Source organism: Malaclemys terrapin, chromosome 1, assembly GCF_027887155.1.
Source record: "Malaclemys terrapin pileata isolate rMalTer1 chromosome 1, rMalTer1.hap1, whole genome shotgun sequence".
In the NCBI taxonomy this organism is placed as follows: domain Eukaryota; kingdom Metazoa; phylum Chordata; order Testudines; family Emydidae; genus Malaclemys; species Malaclemys terrapin.
In genome coordinates, this window is record NC_071505.1 from 42,268,411 (window position 1) to 42,288,307 (window position 19,897).

A 19,897-nucleotide genomic window follows, 5' to 3' on the forward strand; every position below is an offset into this window, starting at 1 on the left:
TGAATGTAACTTCTGTTATAGCCAGTAACTTCATTCCAATGTGGTCATTGTTTTTAACCCAGAGACTAACTGGTCATGCAGGGCATCACTTAATGTGTCTCCAAACTGACAATGCTCTGACAACTTCCTGAGAGCGGCAACAAACTCTCCACTTCCCTGATGTCACTAATGAAACCACTATCATTTAGCTATCATCGATGGGATAGGAGAAAAATATCCTGCATTGCTGCAATAATTGCAGCATACGTGGCAGTTCTGGGCATAGCTGGAGACATAGCAGTGTAAGCTTCAGACCCATCACTGTCAGCAAGGTTGAAATTCTTTGTCCATCTGGAATGGTGTTGCAGGTTACAAATTGCTCAGAATGTTTGAGATACACCACCCACTATTCACCAACATTGCCCATAAAAGATGCCATTTTACTGCTCTCCTGTTGAACTTCACACCTCCTGGACATCTCTTCCATAGGGAAATTCTCTCTTTTCTTTTTCTTAATTGTACACTATCTGCTCTGGATCACCCTCTGCTGGCTGTGTGCTTACACTGCAAAATTCAGAATTCTTCCTTTGGCTGCATTTGGGCTCCCTCTGCTGGGTATAGACCCAGTAGTGCAGGTTTGCACCTGGTCAACAAAGATGGCTGCTTGCTTCTACTTCACTGTCTTGTTTGAACAGCTCCAAAAGCAGCAACAGCAGAAACCTCTTCCTTTATTCTGCTTCTAATTGCCTACTTCCCCCTCTGTAGATAACTGGTTCCCAGAAGCAAAAACAGCAGTCTGTCACCCTGTGCTTCCAGGTGAACTTTGTCCCCTTTTCACAGTATTATCTGCTTACTCTTTCTTTTTGTTGTTCAGGTAATGGGCGCACTGGACACTCGTGGGATATAAATCCTGTGTTGCCAATGTTATATTTCTGGACCCAGCAGAGAAGGAGAGAGTCACAGACACAGAGGGAACTTATAGAAAGACAACTGTCTGCTGTGCTGGCAAAACTGAAACGAACACGAAAGTGAGGTTTACACTGCAGAGTGCTCAAATATTTAAAGGGACAGGACATGACAGGAATAGATCCCAGGATTCTTCATTTCCTAGGCCTGTGCCTTAGCCACTAGACCATACTGCATCCTTGAAAAGCCCAGGGCTGTAGGTTGCCTCCTCTACCTTAATGACAAGCCTGAGTGTTGGGCTATATTTTGCTGCTGCCTCGGCCAAGCTCCCATTCACTTGTGTAGACTCCAGCCTGCTCAGTTTACTCCAAATCAGTATTGTAAAGTTCAGAGTGTGCACAATTAAACAGGAGATAATGAGCACTGGCTGGTAGAACTGAAATCTTAGCCTAGTAAATTGGTACACTTAGCTGGAAAGGCTGGGATCTGTGACTATCCTGTAAGAGTAACACTCCATTATTGTTAACTTACATTCCAGTTTCAAAGAAATGTTCCGATGTGGCAAGGAAAAAACAGCCAGAGAACAGGCCTCAGCACAGGTGATTAAAGAGGAGTACACAAAGCTTGGACCAATAAGGTAACACAGACTGAAAAACACCAGGCCATTTCAAAACAAGCACTGATTTAAATGTAAGGAAACCAGACACTAACAAATTGTGCTTTTGCTCCAGCTACCCAGAAATCATTACCCTTGTCCTGTTCATTTTAATGGCCCTATTGTGGTTTACAAGAGAACCTGGATTCATCCCTGGATGGTCTTCTCTTTTTCCTCAGTAAGTAAAACAGCTGAAATACCAACAATGACTGTATTGTATTTAATTAAATGTTTGCATTTCTCCTAGATTTAAAGTGAACTTTAGTACTTGTGAAAGATTGTAGACTGATAGCACTGAAAATCTTTGTTTATCTACAAAATGGGTACAGCACAGGCAGCAAAATTATTTCTTTGTACAATATTGAAAATGTAGTAGTACTAAAATGTACTAATTTTACAGAACAAATTCAAGGACATGGTGGACATTTGAGGCACTTCAGTCTAATTTTAGACATGCCCAATGAGTGAGAATGAGTAAGGGGATGGATGGGGGTGGGGATTATGTAGTTATCTGAGAAATGAGGTTAGTTATGAGTGGGCACATTGTGGTGGTTCTTTTGAGTATGTAAAAATGTGCTTTGTTTATATTAACTCGCTGCTTATCAGCAATGCAGAGAAATGGGGTTTTAGGGTGGATTCGACTGAAGAGAGGGGATGTGGTTTGGTGAATAACCAATGAGATGACCAAACCAAACAAGTACGGCAAGTTTCTCCAGACTGTTCCCACCCTCTCCAGTGTGCCTCCAATTGAATCTGGAGGAAATACCTCCGGAGGAAAAGATATTTCAATTTCCATGTCTTTTCAGTCCTTAGCCTCTCTGCTGAAACTCCAAACAGTGGTGCCAGATGTGATGTAGACAACCACCTACTAGGAATTCAATTGAAAGCACCACCTTGTTTCAGTCAAAACAGAAAACAAACATCTTGAACCATCATGACTGGTGTGTTACCTAAATGGAATAACCACCTAATCACATGTACATAACCTGTGCCCCTTTCTTACCTTCCCCTTCCTTTTTGCCTGTATGCAGTGTTGTTTTAGCCATGTCAATCCCAGGATATTAGAAAGTCAAGGTTCGTGGGGTAATATCTTTTACTGGACCAACTTCTGTTGGTGAGAGAGACAAGCTTTCAAGCTTACACAGTGTTCTTCTTCTGATCTGGGAAAGTAACTCAGGGCAGGCCTACACTTAAAATACTGCAAGTGCACCGCTGTAGTGCTTAAGTGAAGTCTTTCCTGTTGGCATAATTAATCCACTTCCCTGAGAGGTGGCAGCTATGTCGATGGTAGAAGATCTCCTGTCGTCACAGCGCTGTCTACACAGAGGGGTAGGGTCAGTATAATTATGTCACTCCAGGGTATGAATTTTTCACACTCTAAGCGACAAAGTTATAATGATATAGGTCTGTAATGTAGACCTGGCCACAGAATGTCAAAGCTGAAAATAAGGTGGAACAAATTGTTTAGCACCTGTAATTAACACATATTTCAAGGGACCATTCAAGGAGAAGTGGCCCGTTAACACCTTTCCAGTTGGGGAGGGGGCTGTTTATGTTTTATTACAACAATCTATAATCCACTAACAACTCCCCTGAGCTGCGTTGCCCTCCCCACCATTCCTTTTCTCCCTCTGACTGGAGGGGTGTTAACCACCTTGTTTTTCTTTTTGCTGGTTATGTCTTCCATTTAGATTCTAAGATGTTGGGGGCAAGGATCTGTCCTTTTGGAGTTTTTCTGTGAAGCAACTAGCACACTCGTGTGTGTCATAAAATAATAAATATCAGTAACTTCATGCAGACCATAATGCAGCCACCAAATAGTGCATCTTTTGGTTATTTCTGGGCTTGGAAGGAATCCATCTGGTAGCCTACATTAAAATGTCCTATAACTCTTTATCACCCATTTCTCTGATGTCCTCCATCCACTCCTCCCTGTCCTACCTCACTCTTACATCAACGCCATAGTTTTCACACACAACTCTATCTTCTCATCCATTCTCAGCTTTTTTTGCACTTCTCTCAAACAGCCGTATTTATCCCTCACATGCCCAGGCTTGGCTCACTCCTTGCATCTTCTTTCTCTGTTGCTGCTTGTGTGCCCCTGAATGACTCTTGAGAAAATCCAGAGACTAGCTATGCATGATTCCGCCACACAAGTGCATCCTCTGCTTTCAAATCCCTCCTCAACCTGCAATATCTGACTGACTTCTGCAAAAAAAAAAAAAAATTCAATGTGAGCCAGTGTGAAACAATCCCCCTCTCTCTGCCCCATTTCCCACAGCCTGCTATTTTCTCCTCCTTTAGCATGATCTCTGGTGCTAAAGTGTCCAACCTCCTCTCATTTGTATGTCCTTCAATCCTGTTCTGTCTCCTGACCTCCTCAACTCCTCCCTTTCCATCACCCTTCATCTCACTTTCTCAAAAAGTCTGTCTTGACCCCACTTGCTTATCCGGGTACCACCCCATCTTCCTCTTCTTCTCTTCTAAATTTCTTGGACACCTCATCAATAACTCAACTCCATTCTTACCCTTCTTGGTCTGTCTGCTGCCTTTGACATGTTGAACACTTGTTATACTGAAAACTCTCCTCCCCAAGCTCATGATTCTCTCATCTCTTCTGGTTCTATTCCTACCTTCCTAACCAATTCTTCTGCATATCCTCTTGTAGCTCCTCCTCCTCTTCAACTCTCCAGCTGTTTGTTGTTGTTCCCCCAGGGGCCTGTCCTTGGCCCCACTCTTCTCTCTATATATCTCCTCTCCTTGGGCAACCTCATTCATTCTGCTAGCTTTAAGTACTATCTATAATGACGCCCAGATCTATATCTCTTTCTCAGCTGGGATAGTAAGTTCTCTCCTTAGTATCTATAAATACACACACACACACGGAGTTGCCTGGTTTCCCAAAACTTACACAGGGAGGGTGTCGTAAGGAATAATGTTAATGGTTGTAGCTCTTTGAAAAAGTAAAGTGTTAAGCAGGGCCGGCTCCAGGCACCAGCTTCTCAAGCAGGTGCTTGGGGCGGCCGTTCCGGACAGGGGCGGCAGTTCCAGGTATTCGGCGGCAATTCGGCGGACGGTCCCTCACTCCGCCTGGGAGTGAAGGACCTCCCACCGAATTGCCGCAGCAGATCGCGATCGCGGCTTTTTTTAGATCGCGATCGTGGCTTCTTTTTTTTTTTTTTTTTTGGTTTTGGCTGCTTGGGGCGGCCAAAACCCTGGAGCCGGCCCTGGTGTTAAGTAGAGTTATTTTGTGACACCCAAAGAAAGATCATCAGTTTATAATGATCAGTATAACGCATCTTGGAATTTAAAATTGTTTTTTATCTTTTAAACATATTTCCTTAAACAATAGCAAAAATTCAAAAAAAATCTACCCCAACTGCAACAATAGAAGAGCTTGCTCTTTCATGAAGCAACATCTTTTTAAAGAAGATTTTAAAGTGCTGAGCTAATCAAGCAATCAACCAATCAAGCAATCAAGCTGACTTGAACATGCCTACCTGCTTTAAAATAGCATTTAATGTTCATATAGCACCACTTAATGACCTACCCCAATACTAAAAAAGCAATTGTAAACAACTTTTTAAAGGTGCACACACTGATATATTCCTATATTATCTTCTCTGTTTATTGTTTATCAAACTATCTTGATCTTAAAAAGAGATGAGTGGAGTGTAGCTATACTATTCACAGGTACTGCACACATGTGTTACTTGTGGATGTCCTTTAATGTTTTCATTTGGAATAGACTGCAAACATGTCTCGTTTCACATTAGGCTAAATCATGTTGTATTATATGATAGCTGACCTAACCTGTTGACATACGAAGCCTGTACTGCTTTACAATGAAAGCATAAGAAACAACATGTTCCTCAATTCAGTATGCTTCTTGTTATAATTAATTGACTGTATAATAATTTCCATAAAAATGAGCAGTTATATTCTTATTCTTACAGTCCTCCTCAGATTTATCAGAAATACAGTTTTGACCAAGTTTTGTACATTGCAGTTTCAGAAGGGAGTTAAGAATTTGTTCAGGGGGTTGAATTACTTTAATTTTAATATAATAATGTACGGTGGAGTGCGTGCAAGGATAACATATATTGATTATATTTTTTTATTCAATTCTAATAGTAGGCCATCTACATGCACTTCTGGAAGGTGTTAAGCTACACGGTGATGAATGTGGGACAAGAATCTGAATAGAATCATTCACATTAGGTTGCCACTGGCCCTATTTCCCAGGATTGCTTCAATTCAGCCCATTGTGAGATTTCCTTACAGGACAGCACCTAGCTGATATATGGGGCAATTAATTTTATAGCACCTCATGCTGATACATATTTTGTATCCATGTATCACAAGTCAGGCAAATAGGTGCTTAAAAATCATATATTTCAATACACAGTGGTCTTTGGAAAACTACAGTTAGAGAGACACCCATGCCCATCATGCCAAACAGCAGTGACAGCTGCCATTTTTTAATTCCAGTTCAGGTATTGTTCTCCTTTTGAATCCATTTCTGTGTATGCAGTATTGTCCCAAGAGCAGAGTTTCCAGGAATAATGGAATTGCATCAGAAAATCTAATTCTGTAACCTCAATATTGTTCACAGATGTGTCTGCTGCCTAGACATAGTAGTTGCAGGCATTATATCATTACAAGCCAAATCCTACATTCCAGTACAACTCCCAGTGAGTTCATACCAGAGTACAGAATAGGATCCTCCTATACATGTCTGCTTGGAATACCAGGGAGCATGTGGCTATACTAGGAACTGATGAAGTGGGAAGGTTGAGCAATATTGTCACATGAGTATTGTACATGCAGCCATAAGGGTATTGCAGTAGCAGGGGCATTAATGTGTCCCAAATATTTCTAAAAATGATAGCCAGCAAAAACAAATCTTTTCCGTGGCAGCAGACAACAGAACAAAAATACTTTAAGGCACACTCCCAGACCATTCCTCTTTTTACATCCTTAAGAAGCTAGCTAGCAATGTTCCTTTCACATGAGAGTTTGTGGGACAAAATTAGTTTTAGAAGAACTATGAGGTGGTTTCAGTGCAATATTCATATTAAAATATCTTTGAGTTTCACTCAGCATTGTTAATAGATTTAGGATATCCTAGGTTGCCCTGTTGGATTATACAATGTTATAAAGTGTAACAAAGTGTGATGGTTTATTCCAAGGATATTCCATAGCTAACATAATGTAAAACCTAAGGGTCAAATTATTCCTGGAACATATTAAACCAGGATAGAACCAAAAATATGTGGAAATGTGGCATGATGCTGGAAGGAAAAATACTCTGTATCAATCCAAAAATAAGGAGATCCCAGGGGTCCTTTACAAAAAAAATAAATAAATACTAACAAGACATTGGCTTGGATCCTTCTTGCTCAAGCAAAATTCTCATTCTACTTAATGGGAGTTTTGGCTGAGTAAGAAGTGCAGAATTGGACACAATGGACTAGATCCTTGCCTATGCCTGAGAAGCACACAGCATAAATTGGGTGAGTATTTGTGTATTAAGGTGGCATAAAGCTCACATTTTCATTCCTCTGATCCAGGGCCTGCTCTGTGCTGAGCTGATCCCCAGTAGTAAACAGAGCAGCGTAAGGGCTACTCTAATTTGCACCACTTTCAAACAGTTCCAAGGAGCTGAAAATGCACCAAGAGATCAGTGCAGCATAGGGGCACCCCAGACTCTATGGTTATGCCTCCTACGGTGGCAGCAGAGAGAGGTTGCCATAAAAGGCTCCATGTCATCTCTAGATCATGAGAGGATCCCACTTTGGGCAGGAATGATCTTCCTGGGACGAGTTACATTGGCTCTATTGCTAGATTCTACCACTGGGAGAAGTGCAAAGCAACTATATTACACCCAAGAATCTGGCCTTTTTTTTTTTTTTTTTGTGAAAATGGGAACCTTTAAGTACCATATAACTGCAGATTTATAAACTTGATAGAATGCGACAAATTACTGTACAGTCACATGCAGACCAAAAGGTTTAGTATTTATAATATTCTTCTTGATTAATATTTCTACAGAATATTATTTTTCCTGGAGCTGTATATCCTTTATTCTTTGTTTACTAAAAATACATTTAATCTCTCCTTAGATACCCAGGTTTTTCTACAGATTCAACAGCTGCCTTAATAATTGGCCTCCTCTTCTTCATTATTCCAGCAAAAACTTTGTCTAGGACTTCAAATGGAGAAAACAGTTGGGTATATTTTTATTGGACCTTTGCTAGAGCAAGGATTGTAGTGACCTTATGTGAATATAATTCAGTGTTTGTTCTAGGAACTCTATCAGGTATTTAAGCCCAACAGGTACAGTAGATTTTGTTAAATAAAAAGAAAAGTGGATAGGGGATGGAGGTTGTTAGAAAAACCTGATAGAAATAGAAAAATGTTCATGATATCAATTCAAATAGTTTTTGTTCCCATTTAAACATCTCCCTGCAGTGCTGGAAACCAGAACACAAGAGCGTTGAGTTAGCGCCCGAGATCTAGGACTCATCTTCACTACCGGGGTAATTCAACCTAAATTACGCTACTTCATCTATGTGAATAATGTATCTGGAGTTGACATAATGTAGGTTGACTTACCTCGGTGTCTTCACTGTGCTGCATTGATGGGAGACGCAATCTGGTCAACTTCCCTTACTCTTCTCGGGGAGCTGGAATACCAGAGTTGACCGGCGAGCACTCTGATGTCGATTTAGTGTGTCTTCACTAGACCCGGTAAATTGACTCCCGTTGCATCGATTGCAGCAGTGTCAATCTCCCTGGTAGTGGAGACAAGCCTTCAGAAAGAAAAGTTGACCTATGACGAGAAAGTGATACTGAGCTTCATTTCAGTGTCCAAACTGAGTGAAGACCAAATAGAACAAATTAAAAATAGCTGGATAAATGGTGAGAAGTACATTTAATTGTTAAAATTCTTTGGCCCAGATTTTGTTCAGTTTCACTCACATAAATCCAGATTAACTCAAAGTCCATGTTACACAGAATGTTACTTTACATATTATTGTTGCTATGGTACATAAACTAGCTACATGTGTTCAAAACAAGGGTTCACTGATATGTGCATATATGGGCCGGATTCTCATTTACAATAAGGTGGCTTTAAATAGCTTTGGCTTTGGAAAGAGGTTTTAAAAGGGGCATAAATGGAAAGGGGCCTTGAAATTTACACTTGCTTTAAGGTCCCCTTACAGTGGTAGAGTTGTGTAAAGTGTCTATAGCATAAATGAGAATCAGAATTGTGTATATATATATACGTTTTTCTAGGTAACAAGTGTGGGATTTTTTGCCGGGGGGGGGAGGTTCTTTTCTCACTAGGGGACTAATTCTGCCACCATCACAATGAGTAGTACCTTAGCAGGAAATTAATTCCTTGCCAAGGAAAGCAAGTGGTAGTACTTGCAGAGTAAGAACAGACTCCGTGTAAGGGCAGCAGAAGTTCACTCTAAGTAGTCACATGATCCAAAGCCCATTGAATTCAGTGGAAACCTTTGTATTGACTTCAGTGGGCTTTGGATCAGACACTAGGGTTTGTTTTTTAACAAAATATTTTTAGCTCTTATTTAGATTAACCTTAGGAAAATATAAAATGGTGAATGAGTCTATTTTCATTCCTTTCTCCTGTCTTAGAAAGTAATTTACCTAGATTAGAATATGACCTGAGCTTGAATTCTGTATATACTCGAAACTCCTACTGAAATCAGTGAATTTTTTAGATGAACAAGGAATACAAGATCAGACCGTAAATGTGTCTCAGGCTAGGTCTACACTACCTGCCTGAATCGGCGGGTAGAAATCGATCTCTCGGGGATCGAATTATCGCGTCTCGTTGGGACGCGACAATCGATCCCTGAATTGACGCTCTTACTCCACCAGTGGAGGTGGGAGTAAGCGCCGTTGACGGGAAGCCGCAGAGGTCGATTTTGCCGCCGTCCTCACAGCGGGGTAAGTCGGCTCCGATACGTCGAATTCAGCTACCCTATTCGCGTAGCTGAATTTGCGTATCTTAAATCAACCCCCCTCCTGTAGTGAAGACCTGCCCTCAGTGAAGCCCAGAATTTACATTGCAATCTATTTAAATAGAGTAGCCATCTTGCTGCATTAGTCCCATCAATAGCTATCTTTCATAAGGGGGCAGCTTCTCAGCTGGTCTGAAGTATCATGGCTCCACTGAAGTCAATGGTGTAATGACAATTCAGAGCTGCAAAGGGTCTTCCCCAGGAAGTTCAAGATTATCATCAAATTAAGAAGGCTTTTCTTCTGATCAAGATTTGCCTTTAAATATTTCACTTGCATATCCTGAGAGAAGTTATATCGAGAAGTCTTTTTAAAACTTTTTTTTCCCCCTAGCTATTTTTGATTACACTCCTCTGATTACTTGGAAGGAATTTCAGTCATGCATGCCCTGGGAGATAACGATTCTTGTTGGTGGAGGTTTTGCACTGGCAGAGGGCTGTGAGGTAATGCAATTTCTACAAGATTCTGAACAATTAACATGACCTGCGCTGAGAAAAACACAGACTACCAGCATATTCAAGGTTATTCTGTCATTTTACCAGTGTGTCTTGCTAACAATTAAACCTGGAACATGGAAATGCAGAGAAGATGCAAGAATATTCAGATAGAACACTAAAAAAACAGATCCAAGCCTCAATTAAGAGACTTCATAAATTATATGCCTGAAGCTAGCAGCATCTAAGTCTTTGTGCACAGAAGTTTGACATAAAGACTTACTTGCTGAATTTCACTGTATATAAATGACTCCCAGTTAATCCAAATCCTTTGTTATCTGAACAGTTTGTGTTTTTCTGCTGTTGAAAAAAAAAATCTAAAGGCAAGCAATGAATTGGAGAAAAAATACAAATATTTCGGTCAGTGAAGTCATTTCAAAATCTTTTAATCCTGTCGCAGTTTGTATTACTTGTTATTATTACTGTGGATCCAAAGAGGGATTTAGAATTCCATTGTACTAGAAACTATACAAACAAATAACACTCCTGAAAGCAGATTTGAATTTTGGTCTCCCACCTAGGTTTGGCAAGAAACTGTGAGTGAGACAGACTCTGGAACTATGTGGATGTTAGGGTACTCATCTAGGATGAGAGATCCCCAAGTTCAAGTCCTCCACTGGTTGGTTAGTTAATTATTCACAGTAGAACAGCTTCAACTGGAGATATTGAGAGGTACCCATCCCAGTGTCTGAGGCAATCTCCCTATAGTATAGGCTAGAGCTGAGTTTAAATCTCTTCTCAACATCAGGTAGTGAGGAGAACTGAGCCTGGCTGAGTGCCCCAACCACCAGGCTAAAAGTTATGAGAGCTCTGACTCCAGCCCCCAAAATTTAAAGGTTTCTCAGTTGAAACTATCCAGTGAAAACAAATTCACAGATAGTGTCAGGTTGCCCAAAACTGCATTTTTCAGTGAATAAACTATTTGCCAAAAAAATTCTTCCAGCTTTATTCTGCCTGGGTGGAGCTCCCATGTAGAGCACCACTGTTTTATCCCATAACTAAGGTGAGCAAGATTTGGCCCTAAAGGTTGTCAAGTAACATAAGAACGGCCATACTGGGTCAGACCAAAGGTCCGTCTAGCCCAGTATCCTGTCTTCTGACAGCAGCCAATGCCAGGTGCCCCAGAGGGAATGAACAGAACAGGCAATCTGATCCATCCCCTGCCACTCACTCCCAGCTTCTAGCAAACAGAGGCTTGGGACACCATCCCTGCCCATACTGGCTAATAGCCATTGATTGACCTATCCTCCTTGAATTTATCTAGTTCTTTTTTGAGCAGACTAAAAACATTTGAGGTTAGAGTCATAGAGTCATAGACTTTAAGGTCAGAAGGGACCATTATGATCATCTAGTCTGACCTCCTGTACAATGCAGTCCACAGAATCTCACCCACCCACTCCTGCAACAAACCCCTAACCTATGTCTGAGCCACTGAAGTCCTCAAATCATGGTTTAAAGACGTCAAGGTGCAGAGAACCTCCATCAAGTGACCCATGCCCCACGCTGCAGAGGAAGGCGAACAAATGCAAGGGCCTCTGCCAATCTGCCCTGGAGGAAAATTCCTTCCCGACCCCAAATATGGTGATCAGCTAAATCCTGAGCATGTGGGCAAGACTTACCAGCCAAACACCCAGGAAAAAATTCTCTTGATATGAGAGCACTGCAATAAAAAACACATGGTAGGATAAAATATATTTTATGATCTATGTTATCTCTAACTATACAAATATGCCACATATTAATACTTGAATAAACTTCATTAATACTGTGTTGTTTAAATTTTTCCTTCAGTAATTGTATAATCCTATTCCTTATTCAGGTTTCAAAACTATCAGCTTGGATAGGAAGCAAATTAACCCCTCTGGGATCATTACCAATGTGGTCGATTATCCTAATATCATCTCTGATTGTCACCTCAGTAACAGAAGTGGCAAGCAATCCAGCTACCATCACTATATTCTTGCCTATACTAGCACCTTTGGTGAGTACTCTATCTAGGTCTGTTTTAACCTTCATGTTCCTTGCTCTATCCAAGAAAAATACACTATATAATTGTAATATGTCTATAAACTCACACACACACACCATGCAGCTGCCAATCGTGGAGGCAGGCACCCACAGCTGCAACCAGTAGGGAAAACAAAGCCTGCTATAAAGGGGAGAGTACAGAGCCAGAAGGGGAGGCAGAAAGCCCTGGGATAGCAAAGGGGTGACAGTCCTGTGCCAGGCTGCCTTCAAGAAAAAGTAAGGAGACAGCAAGTCCTAAAATTGAAGGACTGATAGACCTAATTGAAGGTGAGGATCCAGGAACTGACCTGACTGAGAAGCAGAGTAAGGTGGGTCAGTCAGAAGAAGCTGAGACCCCTCAAGAGACCACCCCAAGAGACCATGACAATAATATATAATGGACTCTCAAAGCCTGGGTGCCATCAGCTTAAAAACCAACCTGGTCAAAGAAATAGTTTAATACAAACAAAAAACATGATTTAAAAAAAAATCAAAATTTTTATGGACTTTTGAATGCTTTGAAAATCAAAACATCCCCAACAAGCTCTAATCTCGTTTTTTAAAACGGAAGTGTTTCAAAGAAAATTTCTGACGGAGGGTGTTATCAAAATTGAATTTTTTTGAGAAAACACTTTGTTGAGAAATCAAAAGTCAAAATCTTTGACAAGCTCAATCTGAAAAATAGTAACAAGCCAACTGAGAGTTGCTGAATATATATTTCCCACTTTCTCAATCACTTCTCCATCTCTCCCTGTTCTCTAGATCAAATACTGGGACAATGGCATAAAGTTCATCTTCTCCTTCCTTTTACCATCTGCACCAGGGCCGGCTCCAGGCACCAGCCGAGCAAGCTGGTGCTTGGGGCGGCAGCTTGTAGGAGGTGGCATTCCGCCCAATCCTAGGGCGGCACGGCCGGTTTTTTGTTGTTGTTGTTCTGCTCCGGCTGCCCTGTAGGGGGCAGCGGCGCAGAGGACGGGAGCACCCTGCAGCAAGCCCAGCGGGGCAGCCCGCGTCCTTCCCTCCCAGCCGACTGGAGCGGTGCAGAGCCCTCCCAGCAGGTGGTGCGGCGGTCGGGGCCGCGTGGCAGCGCCCCGCTGAAGCCCTGGCTGCTCCCCTTCTCTCTCTCCCCCTGCTCCCTCCCCCTCCCACCGCTAGCCGGGGCACATCTGCAGTGCAGAGTGTCCCCCTGCACCCTGGCTCCAGCCGCGCCGCAGGTTTTTTTTTTTTTTTTTTTTTGCTTTGCTGTTCTGGCTGCCGCGGGTTTTTTTTTGCTTGGGGCGGCCAGAAAGCCAGAGCCGGCCCTGATCTGCACCCTCTGTGTTCTCTACCCTCCCACTCTTCTTCCTCCTTTGTAACCTACTATGTTCAGCTCCCCGTCTTCTCGTCTTGCCTGACTCCTATATAATTATCTTCTCCCACTGCTCCAGTCACATTACTTAACTTCCTGAATCCCTTTGCTAACTTCTGTCTTTTACCACATCCAAATTCAAGTTCATCCCCTCTCTTTTAAAGCTCTTCCTTGAACTGTTGCACTGTACCTGTTAGAATGTAAACACTCTGATGCAGGGGCCCTTGTTTTATTCTGTGGTTAATAAAACACTCTGTACTTACTATGCTAATGTTTATTAACTATAATTACAATAAGTATTATAATGTAATCAAGCTGCAATTATAATATTTTGTTACACAGTATAAACAAATAAGTCGTTCTTTCAAAAGGTTGTTTCTTTGTATTTGAACAAGTTATTCAGTTCATTCATGCACTTGTATTATTGTAGCAAGTAAGCATTTGTAGGTATGTGTCCCTGGAAATCTGTTATTTCTCATTATCTTTACCATCTGGCAGGCTGAAGCTATTCATGTGAACCCACTTTATATTTTGATACCAGCTACACTGTGCACTTCATTTGCATTCCTGCTTCCCGTAGCAAATCCACCCAATGCCATTGTATTTTCATATGGTCATTTGAACGTTATTGACATGGTGAGTTATTAACAAAAATTCCATAACATCCAGTGTTGCTCTCTGATAATCACACTAATGCTAATGTCTGATTTTGCCATTTTGGAAATTTTATTCAGAATTGCTTAGTTTTTCTGATACCAACTTTTGATTTTTATTATTACTCTAGGTGAAAGCTGGCTTGGGTGTTAATATCATCGGAGTTGCTGTGGTTATGCTTGCTGTCACAACATGGGCAGTGCCCCTGTTTCATCTTCAAACATATCCAAGTTGGGCACCAGATCTTTCTACTGTGAATACCACAGGGCCATAAAAACTAACTGGCAAGGTTTTTGTGGGGTTTTTTACTATTATTTGGTGAGTTAGTAGAAATGCAAAATACACCTCAATAATGATAGTGATCCATGTTACTTTGAAGTCCATATTTCCCAGTCCCAGGGATTGATGATCTGCTGATCCTAATCAGGAATAATGTTATCCAAATATGGACTTTGCAAACACCATCAAGCTTGAATGTGTTTCTTATCCAGGTCGTCTTATTCAGATTTTACTTGTACATGTTGTTGAGTACCATCTTTGAATGTGCACATTCTTTATGAATGACAATTTGGCCCTGTTCTTAGGGTCCTAAAATAACAGGAGCTATCTATTTTAACATTTTAAATAATGTAGGAACATTTGCTGCTGGTCTGAAGAACACACTGTATTTTTGGTTGTTGGGTTTGTTTTTTTTTCAAATCATAAAATTTTAGATGATGATGATGATTACAAATGAATGGTCAGGTTGGGGATTGTCTGAACAATCCATTCACTGCCCTGTCCATAAATCTGATCTTGTAGGAAAAGTACAATCTGTGGAGAGCTGCCTGGGTATTTATACTACTGCTTTTCTGTCAACGTTTCTCTGGCCATCTCCTCACTATCTGCAGGGAAAATCATTTAGACCCCAGTTCAGGAAAGCAATTAAGCATTTATTTAAATCTATCCCTATCCAGAACTGTACTTAAGCCAGGGGTTCTCACAACAAATTTTTTGGTGGCCTCAGAGTGTGGCCACCAACTCTTGCTGGTGGCCGCACTGACACTTTTTCCTAAAATACTTAATTAACTTTAGGAAAAACAAATAAATATGCATGTATATACATCCAGATCATTGTAATTTATTTATGTAGGATTTTTTTGCAGACTCAATGCAAATAATGCTGTGAAAAGTGATATTTGTTAATATCACTTTTCACAGCAAGTCCTGGCAAGGTAAGACTTGGACGGAGGGGTTGGGAGTGAGGCAGCAGAGGCCGGGGCAATGGATGGGGGGCTCTACCACTGCATGGTCAGAGGTGTGGCTCGGCACCTGGGGCTGGGAGTCAGCGCCCTGGCCCAGCACCCACTGGAGCCCAGGGTCATTGCCCACAGCTGCGTGGCCAGGGCCAGGAATTGGCACCCAGGGCTGGGGATCAGCACCCACTGCCATGCAGCTGGGGGTTGGCACCCGGAGCCAGCACCTGCTGCTGTGCGACTGGGCTGAGGGTCAGCACCCAGAGTTGGTGCCTGGAGTTCATGCCTGCTGCTGCACAGATGGGGCTAGGAGTCAGTGTCCTGGGCCAGCACCCACTGGAGCCAGCGCTGCGCAACTGGGACTGGAGGTCGACATCCAGGGCCAGCATCTACCAGAGCCTGGGGTTGGTGTCCACTGCTGCGTGGCTGGGGATCTGCACCCGGGACTGGTGCCTGGGGCTGGGGATCGGTGCCCATGACCAGCACCTGCCGGAACCCAGGGTCAACATCCAGGAGCAGTGCCCGGGGTCAGCGGCCAGGACTGCGGGTCAGAGCATGTGGCCAGGGTTTGACTGCCAACAGGTTTGGGACTGGCACTTGGAATCTGTGCCTGCTGCCACATGGCCAGGGCTAGGGGTTGGCATCCACAGCCAGCACCCGCCAGAGCCCAAGACCAGTGCCGGGGATCAGCACCCAGGACCGGCAGCTGCTGGAGCTCAGGGTCAGCCCCTGGGGCTGGCACCCAGAGTAGGGTGAATCTGTTACTTAAGTATTTGCTTAAAGTTAAGGACATACTTTAGAGTTGTCCTGGTTAGAGATGCTCTCCTGAATTGGAGCCTATAAGAGTGAAGAATAAACTATCAGAATAATTCTCTGCTCAGGACCTGTCAAAACAATAGATGCATTCTTTAGATTAATACACAGTATACAGTCCAGGTGAGTTAAAATTCAACTCTCTTTAACAAGTTGATATCCCCTTCAGAATAGGTACAATTTTAAGCTTCCTAGACTGTATTAATATTAGAAACATTAAAAAATAGTCCACGTGACTGAAAAGGAAGTTTGCAGTTAAAGCTGTTTAGAGATCATTTACATTGTTATAATGTGTTTTGCAGATTAAGAGCTATAACATTTGCCTCTTAGTGTGTTATAGTAGTTAGCGAGTTATGTGTACCATCATCCAAGTGTTAGACAGATTCAAGTCTGCATACTTGAGATCAGGTCCACCCTCGGGGCTGCCTTACAAACAGTGTAAACCCTAGTGGGATGGGACAATAGGAGTGTTTTTCCCCCTGGGGAACTCACAAAAATAAGATTGGTGTTTCTTCAGGCAATCCCGGGGAACAAAATTTTACAAAGATATTTTCCTGGCAAGTTTAAAGAAAGGGGGCATATTGTCTTCTGCCATGGAAAACATGAAGTAAGCAAACCTCTTGTCCCTTTGCCACAATGAATGTGACATCCTTAGTTATCCATGGTTTGCAATCCCAAGGATATCTATTGTCTTACCAAGGCAATTCCTTATTGTCTAAGAGTCACACCCAGTGTTTTAATCTTGATACAGCAGAACTGATTGAAATTGTCATCTTAAATATGGCATTGTGGCCCACCAAGTTTGTTGGTCCCAGCATGCAATACTCTATCAAATCAGAATGGAGCTCCTTGCATGCTTGGATACCTGTATTCTCTCCATCTTTATTAAAGAAAATGCTGACTGGTTACAGCCCCTTAACAGTTAATACCACTGTTTCATTATAAAACTGGTGTTTAGTTTGTACAGTAGAACTGTCAGTTAGCTTTACTGCTGTTTTATTTAGAGGCTTTTAATGATCCCATTGACAGCATAAAAAAAAAATCCAAGTAAACTAGAGACAAGTTTAAACATTTCAAGAAGGATGCACTCTTAAAAGTTATTTTTACCAACAGATTGCATTTGAAGTGAATAGTTTGCAGGAGGCAGGAGGGGGAAGTGAGAGTTGTACAGAAAATATAAACTGCAGTGATTTGTTCTGTCTATTTTTGGATATTTTAAAGCATGTAGCAGGGGACACTTCCCAATGCCTCCTGACATGCATTCCTCTTACCCTACCATGTTCTGGCTCTGGCTTGAAAGGGCCTTCAAAGAGTCCATGTTCTTTATGATTAGGCTTGGAAGGGTTAGATTTTCACTGGCAAATGTCAGTAAATATTGATTTCACTGTACACACACAAACTGAAGAAAAAATATTTCCATCAATGATGATTGAAATTTACAGATCGCGAAGTAACAAAAATGCTGCTTGAGAACTTATTAGTTTGATTTAAAGATATTTACCTTGTATATTTTGTCATGTAATGTCAACAATTTGTGTGTTAATGGTTATAAAGCTTTAACTTTTTGAATCTCAACATCTACTGTCATTAATTGTCTGACCCCGCTATTTTCTGATCCCCCTATAATTTCCCGCAGGTGTGAAAATTTAAATAACTTAACTTAAATAAAAAAAACCTTAAAACCCATAATTTTGAGCAATTGAAATTTTAAGTTGAAAAAATAATGCTTACAAATTAACAGATTTATGTCAAAATTATAAAAAAATAAAAATCAAATTCTGCCAAACTTATTTAATATAAGGTGTTTGTCTACATGATCACTAACAATGAGGGAATATCATAGTTTGGATGATATGGAGGAGGTATTGGGTGCATTACAAAATATAGTCCTTATTTAAACTTATAAAAATAGTAATATTTGCTATAAATTTTGTGTTACTGTTTTCAAAATGAAATACAATGCTGTGAGTTGATTTTTATTCTTAGCAATATTTTAATTATGATATTACATGATAGTAGTGACAGCTAAAATGAGCACAATTTTCATTAAAATAATGTTATCCTTTCATGAGTAAAGGAGTGGGTGGTTGAGTGAATGTGGGATTCCTGTGACTGAACCACTGTTAAACTTTTAAAAAAAAAACTAAGGAAATTCCCAGACAAAACAGCTTTGTTAACGTGGAACTAAAATTGTTCAGACATAACTTTTTTGAAAAAGCTTTTAAAGAATATTTCAGTTAAAATATATCAGCGTATGTTCAATGTGCCCAGCCATTTGATGGTGTCATCATCAGCCAGGTGGAGAGCTGGTAGCCCGCTGTTGAAATAAGTTAGTGGGCACTCATCAAGGATATGCAACATAGTCTGAAATTGATCACAGCTGCTTCGTGGGTCATTAGAAAAACCCCATTTATAGAGATTGGCTGCACTGTTGCCATGTCCTTTTCAAAACCAGGTCAGAGATGACTACAGGTCATCTGCCAAGGCAGATCAAAACCTTGTGGACTGATGGTTGGGTTAATGATGAGAGAGTGATTAACAACTCTCATCACTGATAGCTCATTGAGCCAAGCACATTGCACTGTCATGTCCTGTGGTGGCATAAAGGACCATAATGGCATCTAGAAGACAGGCAAGTTGGTGGGTGATTAAAGAGGTTTGCCTATAAAGGCAGGTCACTATTCTCATGGATCTTGGCCAGCAGCATGACCGAGGCCTTCTCACGGTGAATATGGGGCAGTGCTATGTTATTAAGTATCAGTAGCCATTGCAATGGAGTTGTCTGTAAAGTCCTGGTAACAATTTGCATAGCTTTGTTAAGCTTTACGTCAACCAGCCTTGTGTGAGGCAAGCGACACCAGACAGGAGCATAGATCTCTGCTATTGAATAGCAGGGGGCAAGGGCTGATGTTCTAAGCATCCAGACCAGTGGTTCTGAACCCCAGGGCTGCTTGCGGCCCAAACAGCACACTGCTGTGGCCCATGTGACATCCTCAGGGCCATACAGGTAGTATATGTATTGTATGGACGCAGCCCAGAACACATAGAGAGCTGCATATTTGGTCCACAAAGGTAAGAAGGTTGAAAACAACTGGTCCAGGTGTTCGCACTCCAAGTTGAACTGACCAACGTTCCGAGCAGGTTGTTCCAAGTGCTGACTTGGCTGCCGTATGCCTCAAGTGGTTGTGGTACATTAATGATCAATGTCACACCAAGGTAAACTGGGTTTGGATCATGCTGCAGGCATTGGCCATTGCGGAAAACATTTAACTTGTGGCTTGCACTTGCATTATGCAGATAAAATATACTAGAAACTGTCCTGGAAAATCTTGGCTGCAGGCTAATAGTCTGCCATGAGCTTCATATCATCATGATAGTTAGTTGTCAGTTAAAATGTTTTACACTAAAACCAAAACCTCAGTAACAATGGAGAAGTATAATAGGATTATCCTATCAATCTTGACTACGCCTCACTCTAATCTAACTCTAATCTAACATTGGGAAAAACAACTGTATAGTTTGCAGATGTAGAACTGGTAATGTTAACCACAAAGTATTGGTTCTAAAGGGTTAAGAATAGAGGGGAAAATAGAAATACAAAATGTTAGGCTATACAGGTTGGGTTGATTCATCTCTGACAGGCTGCATGGGGCACCATTCCAATTGCCAGAGGAAAATGTGCTCTTTATTTGTCACTAGTGCATTAGTTATTTGAGGCTTTATCCTGAGGATGTATACGGTGTGGCAAATGGTA

At 41.5% G+C, this 19,897-nt stretch overlaps 1 protein-coding gene across 2 annotated transcripts in view; it reads left to right on the forward strand.

Annotated features, from left to right (window-relative positions):
- SLC13A1 (solute carrier family 13 member 1) overlaps window positions 1–17,718 on the forward strand; it is a 44,483-nt gene extending 26,765 nt beyond the window's left edge. For both annotated transcript variants that reach the window (XM_054023150.1, XM_054023143.1), the window contains 7 exons: window positions 1,424–1,522; window positions 1,617–1,718; window positions 7,666–7,769; window positions 9,926–10,035; window positions 11,906–12,067; window positions 13,940–14,077; window positions 14,226–17,718. In XM_054023150.1, coding sequence (XP_053879125.1) covers window positions 1,424–1,522; window positions 1,617–1,718; window positions 7,666–7,769; window positions 9,926–10,035; window positions 11,906–12,067; window positions 13,940–14,077; window positions 14,226–14,369 — 859 coding nt within the window. In that variant the 3' untranslated portion in view covers window positions 14,370–17,718. The remainder of the gene's footprint in view (window positions 1–1,423; window positions 1,523–1,616; window positions 1,719–7,665; window positions 7,770–9,925; window positions 10,036–11,905; window positions 12,068–13,939; window positions 14,078–14,225) is intronic.
- The last annotated feature ends 2,179 nt before the right edge of the window (window positions 17,719–19,897 follow it).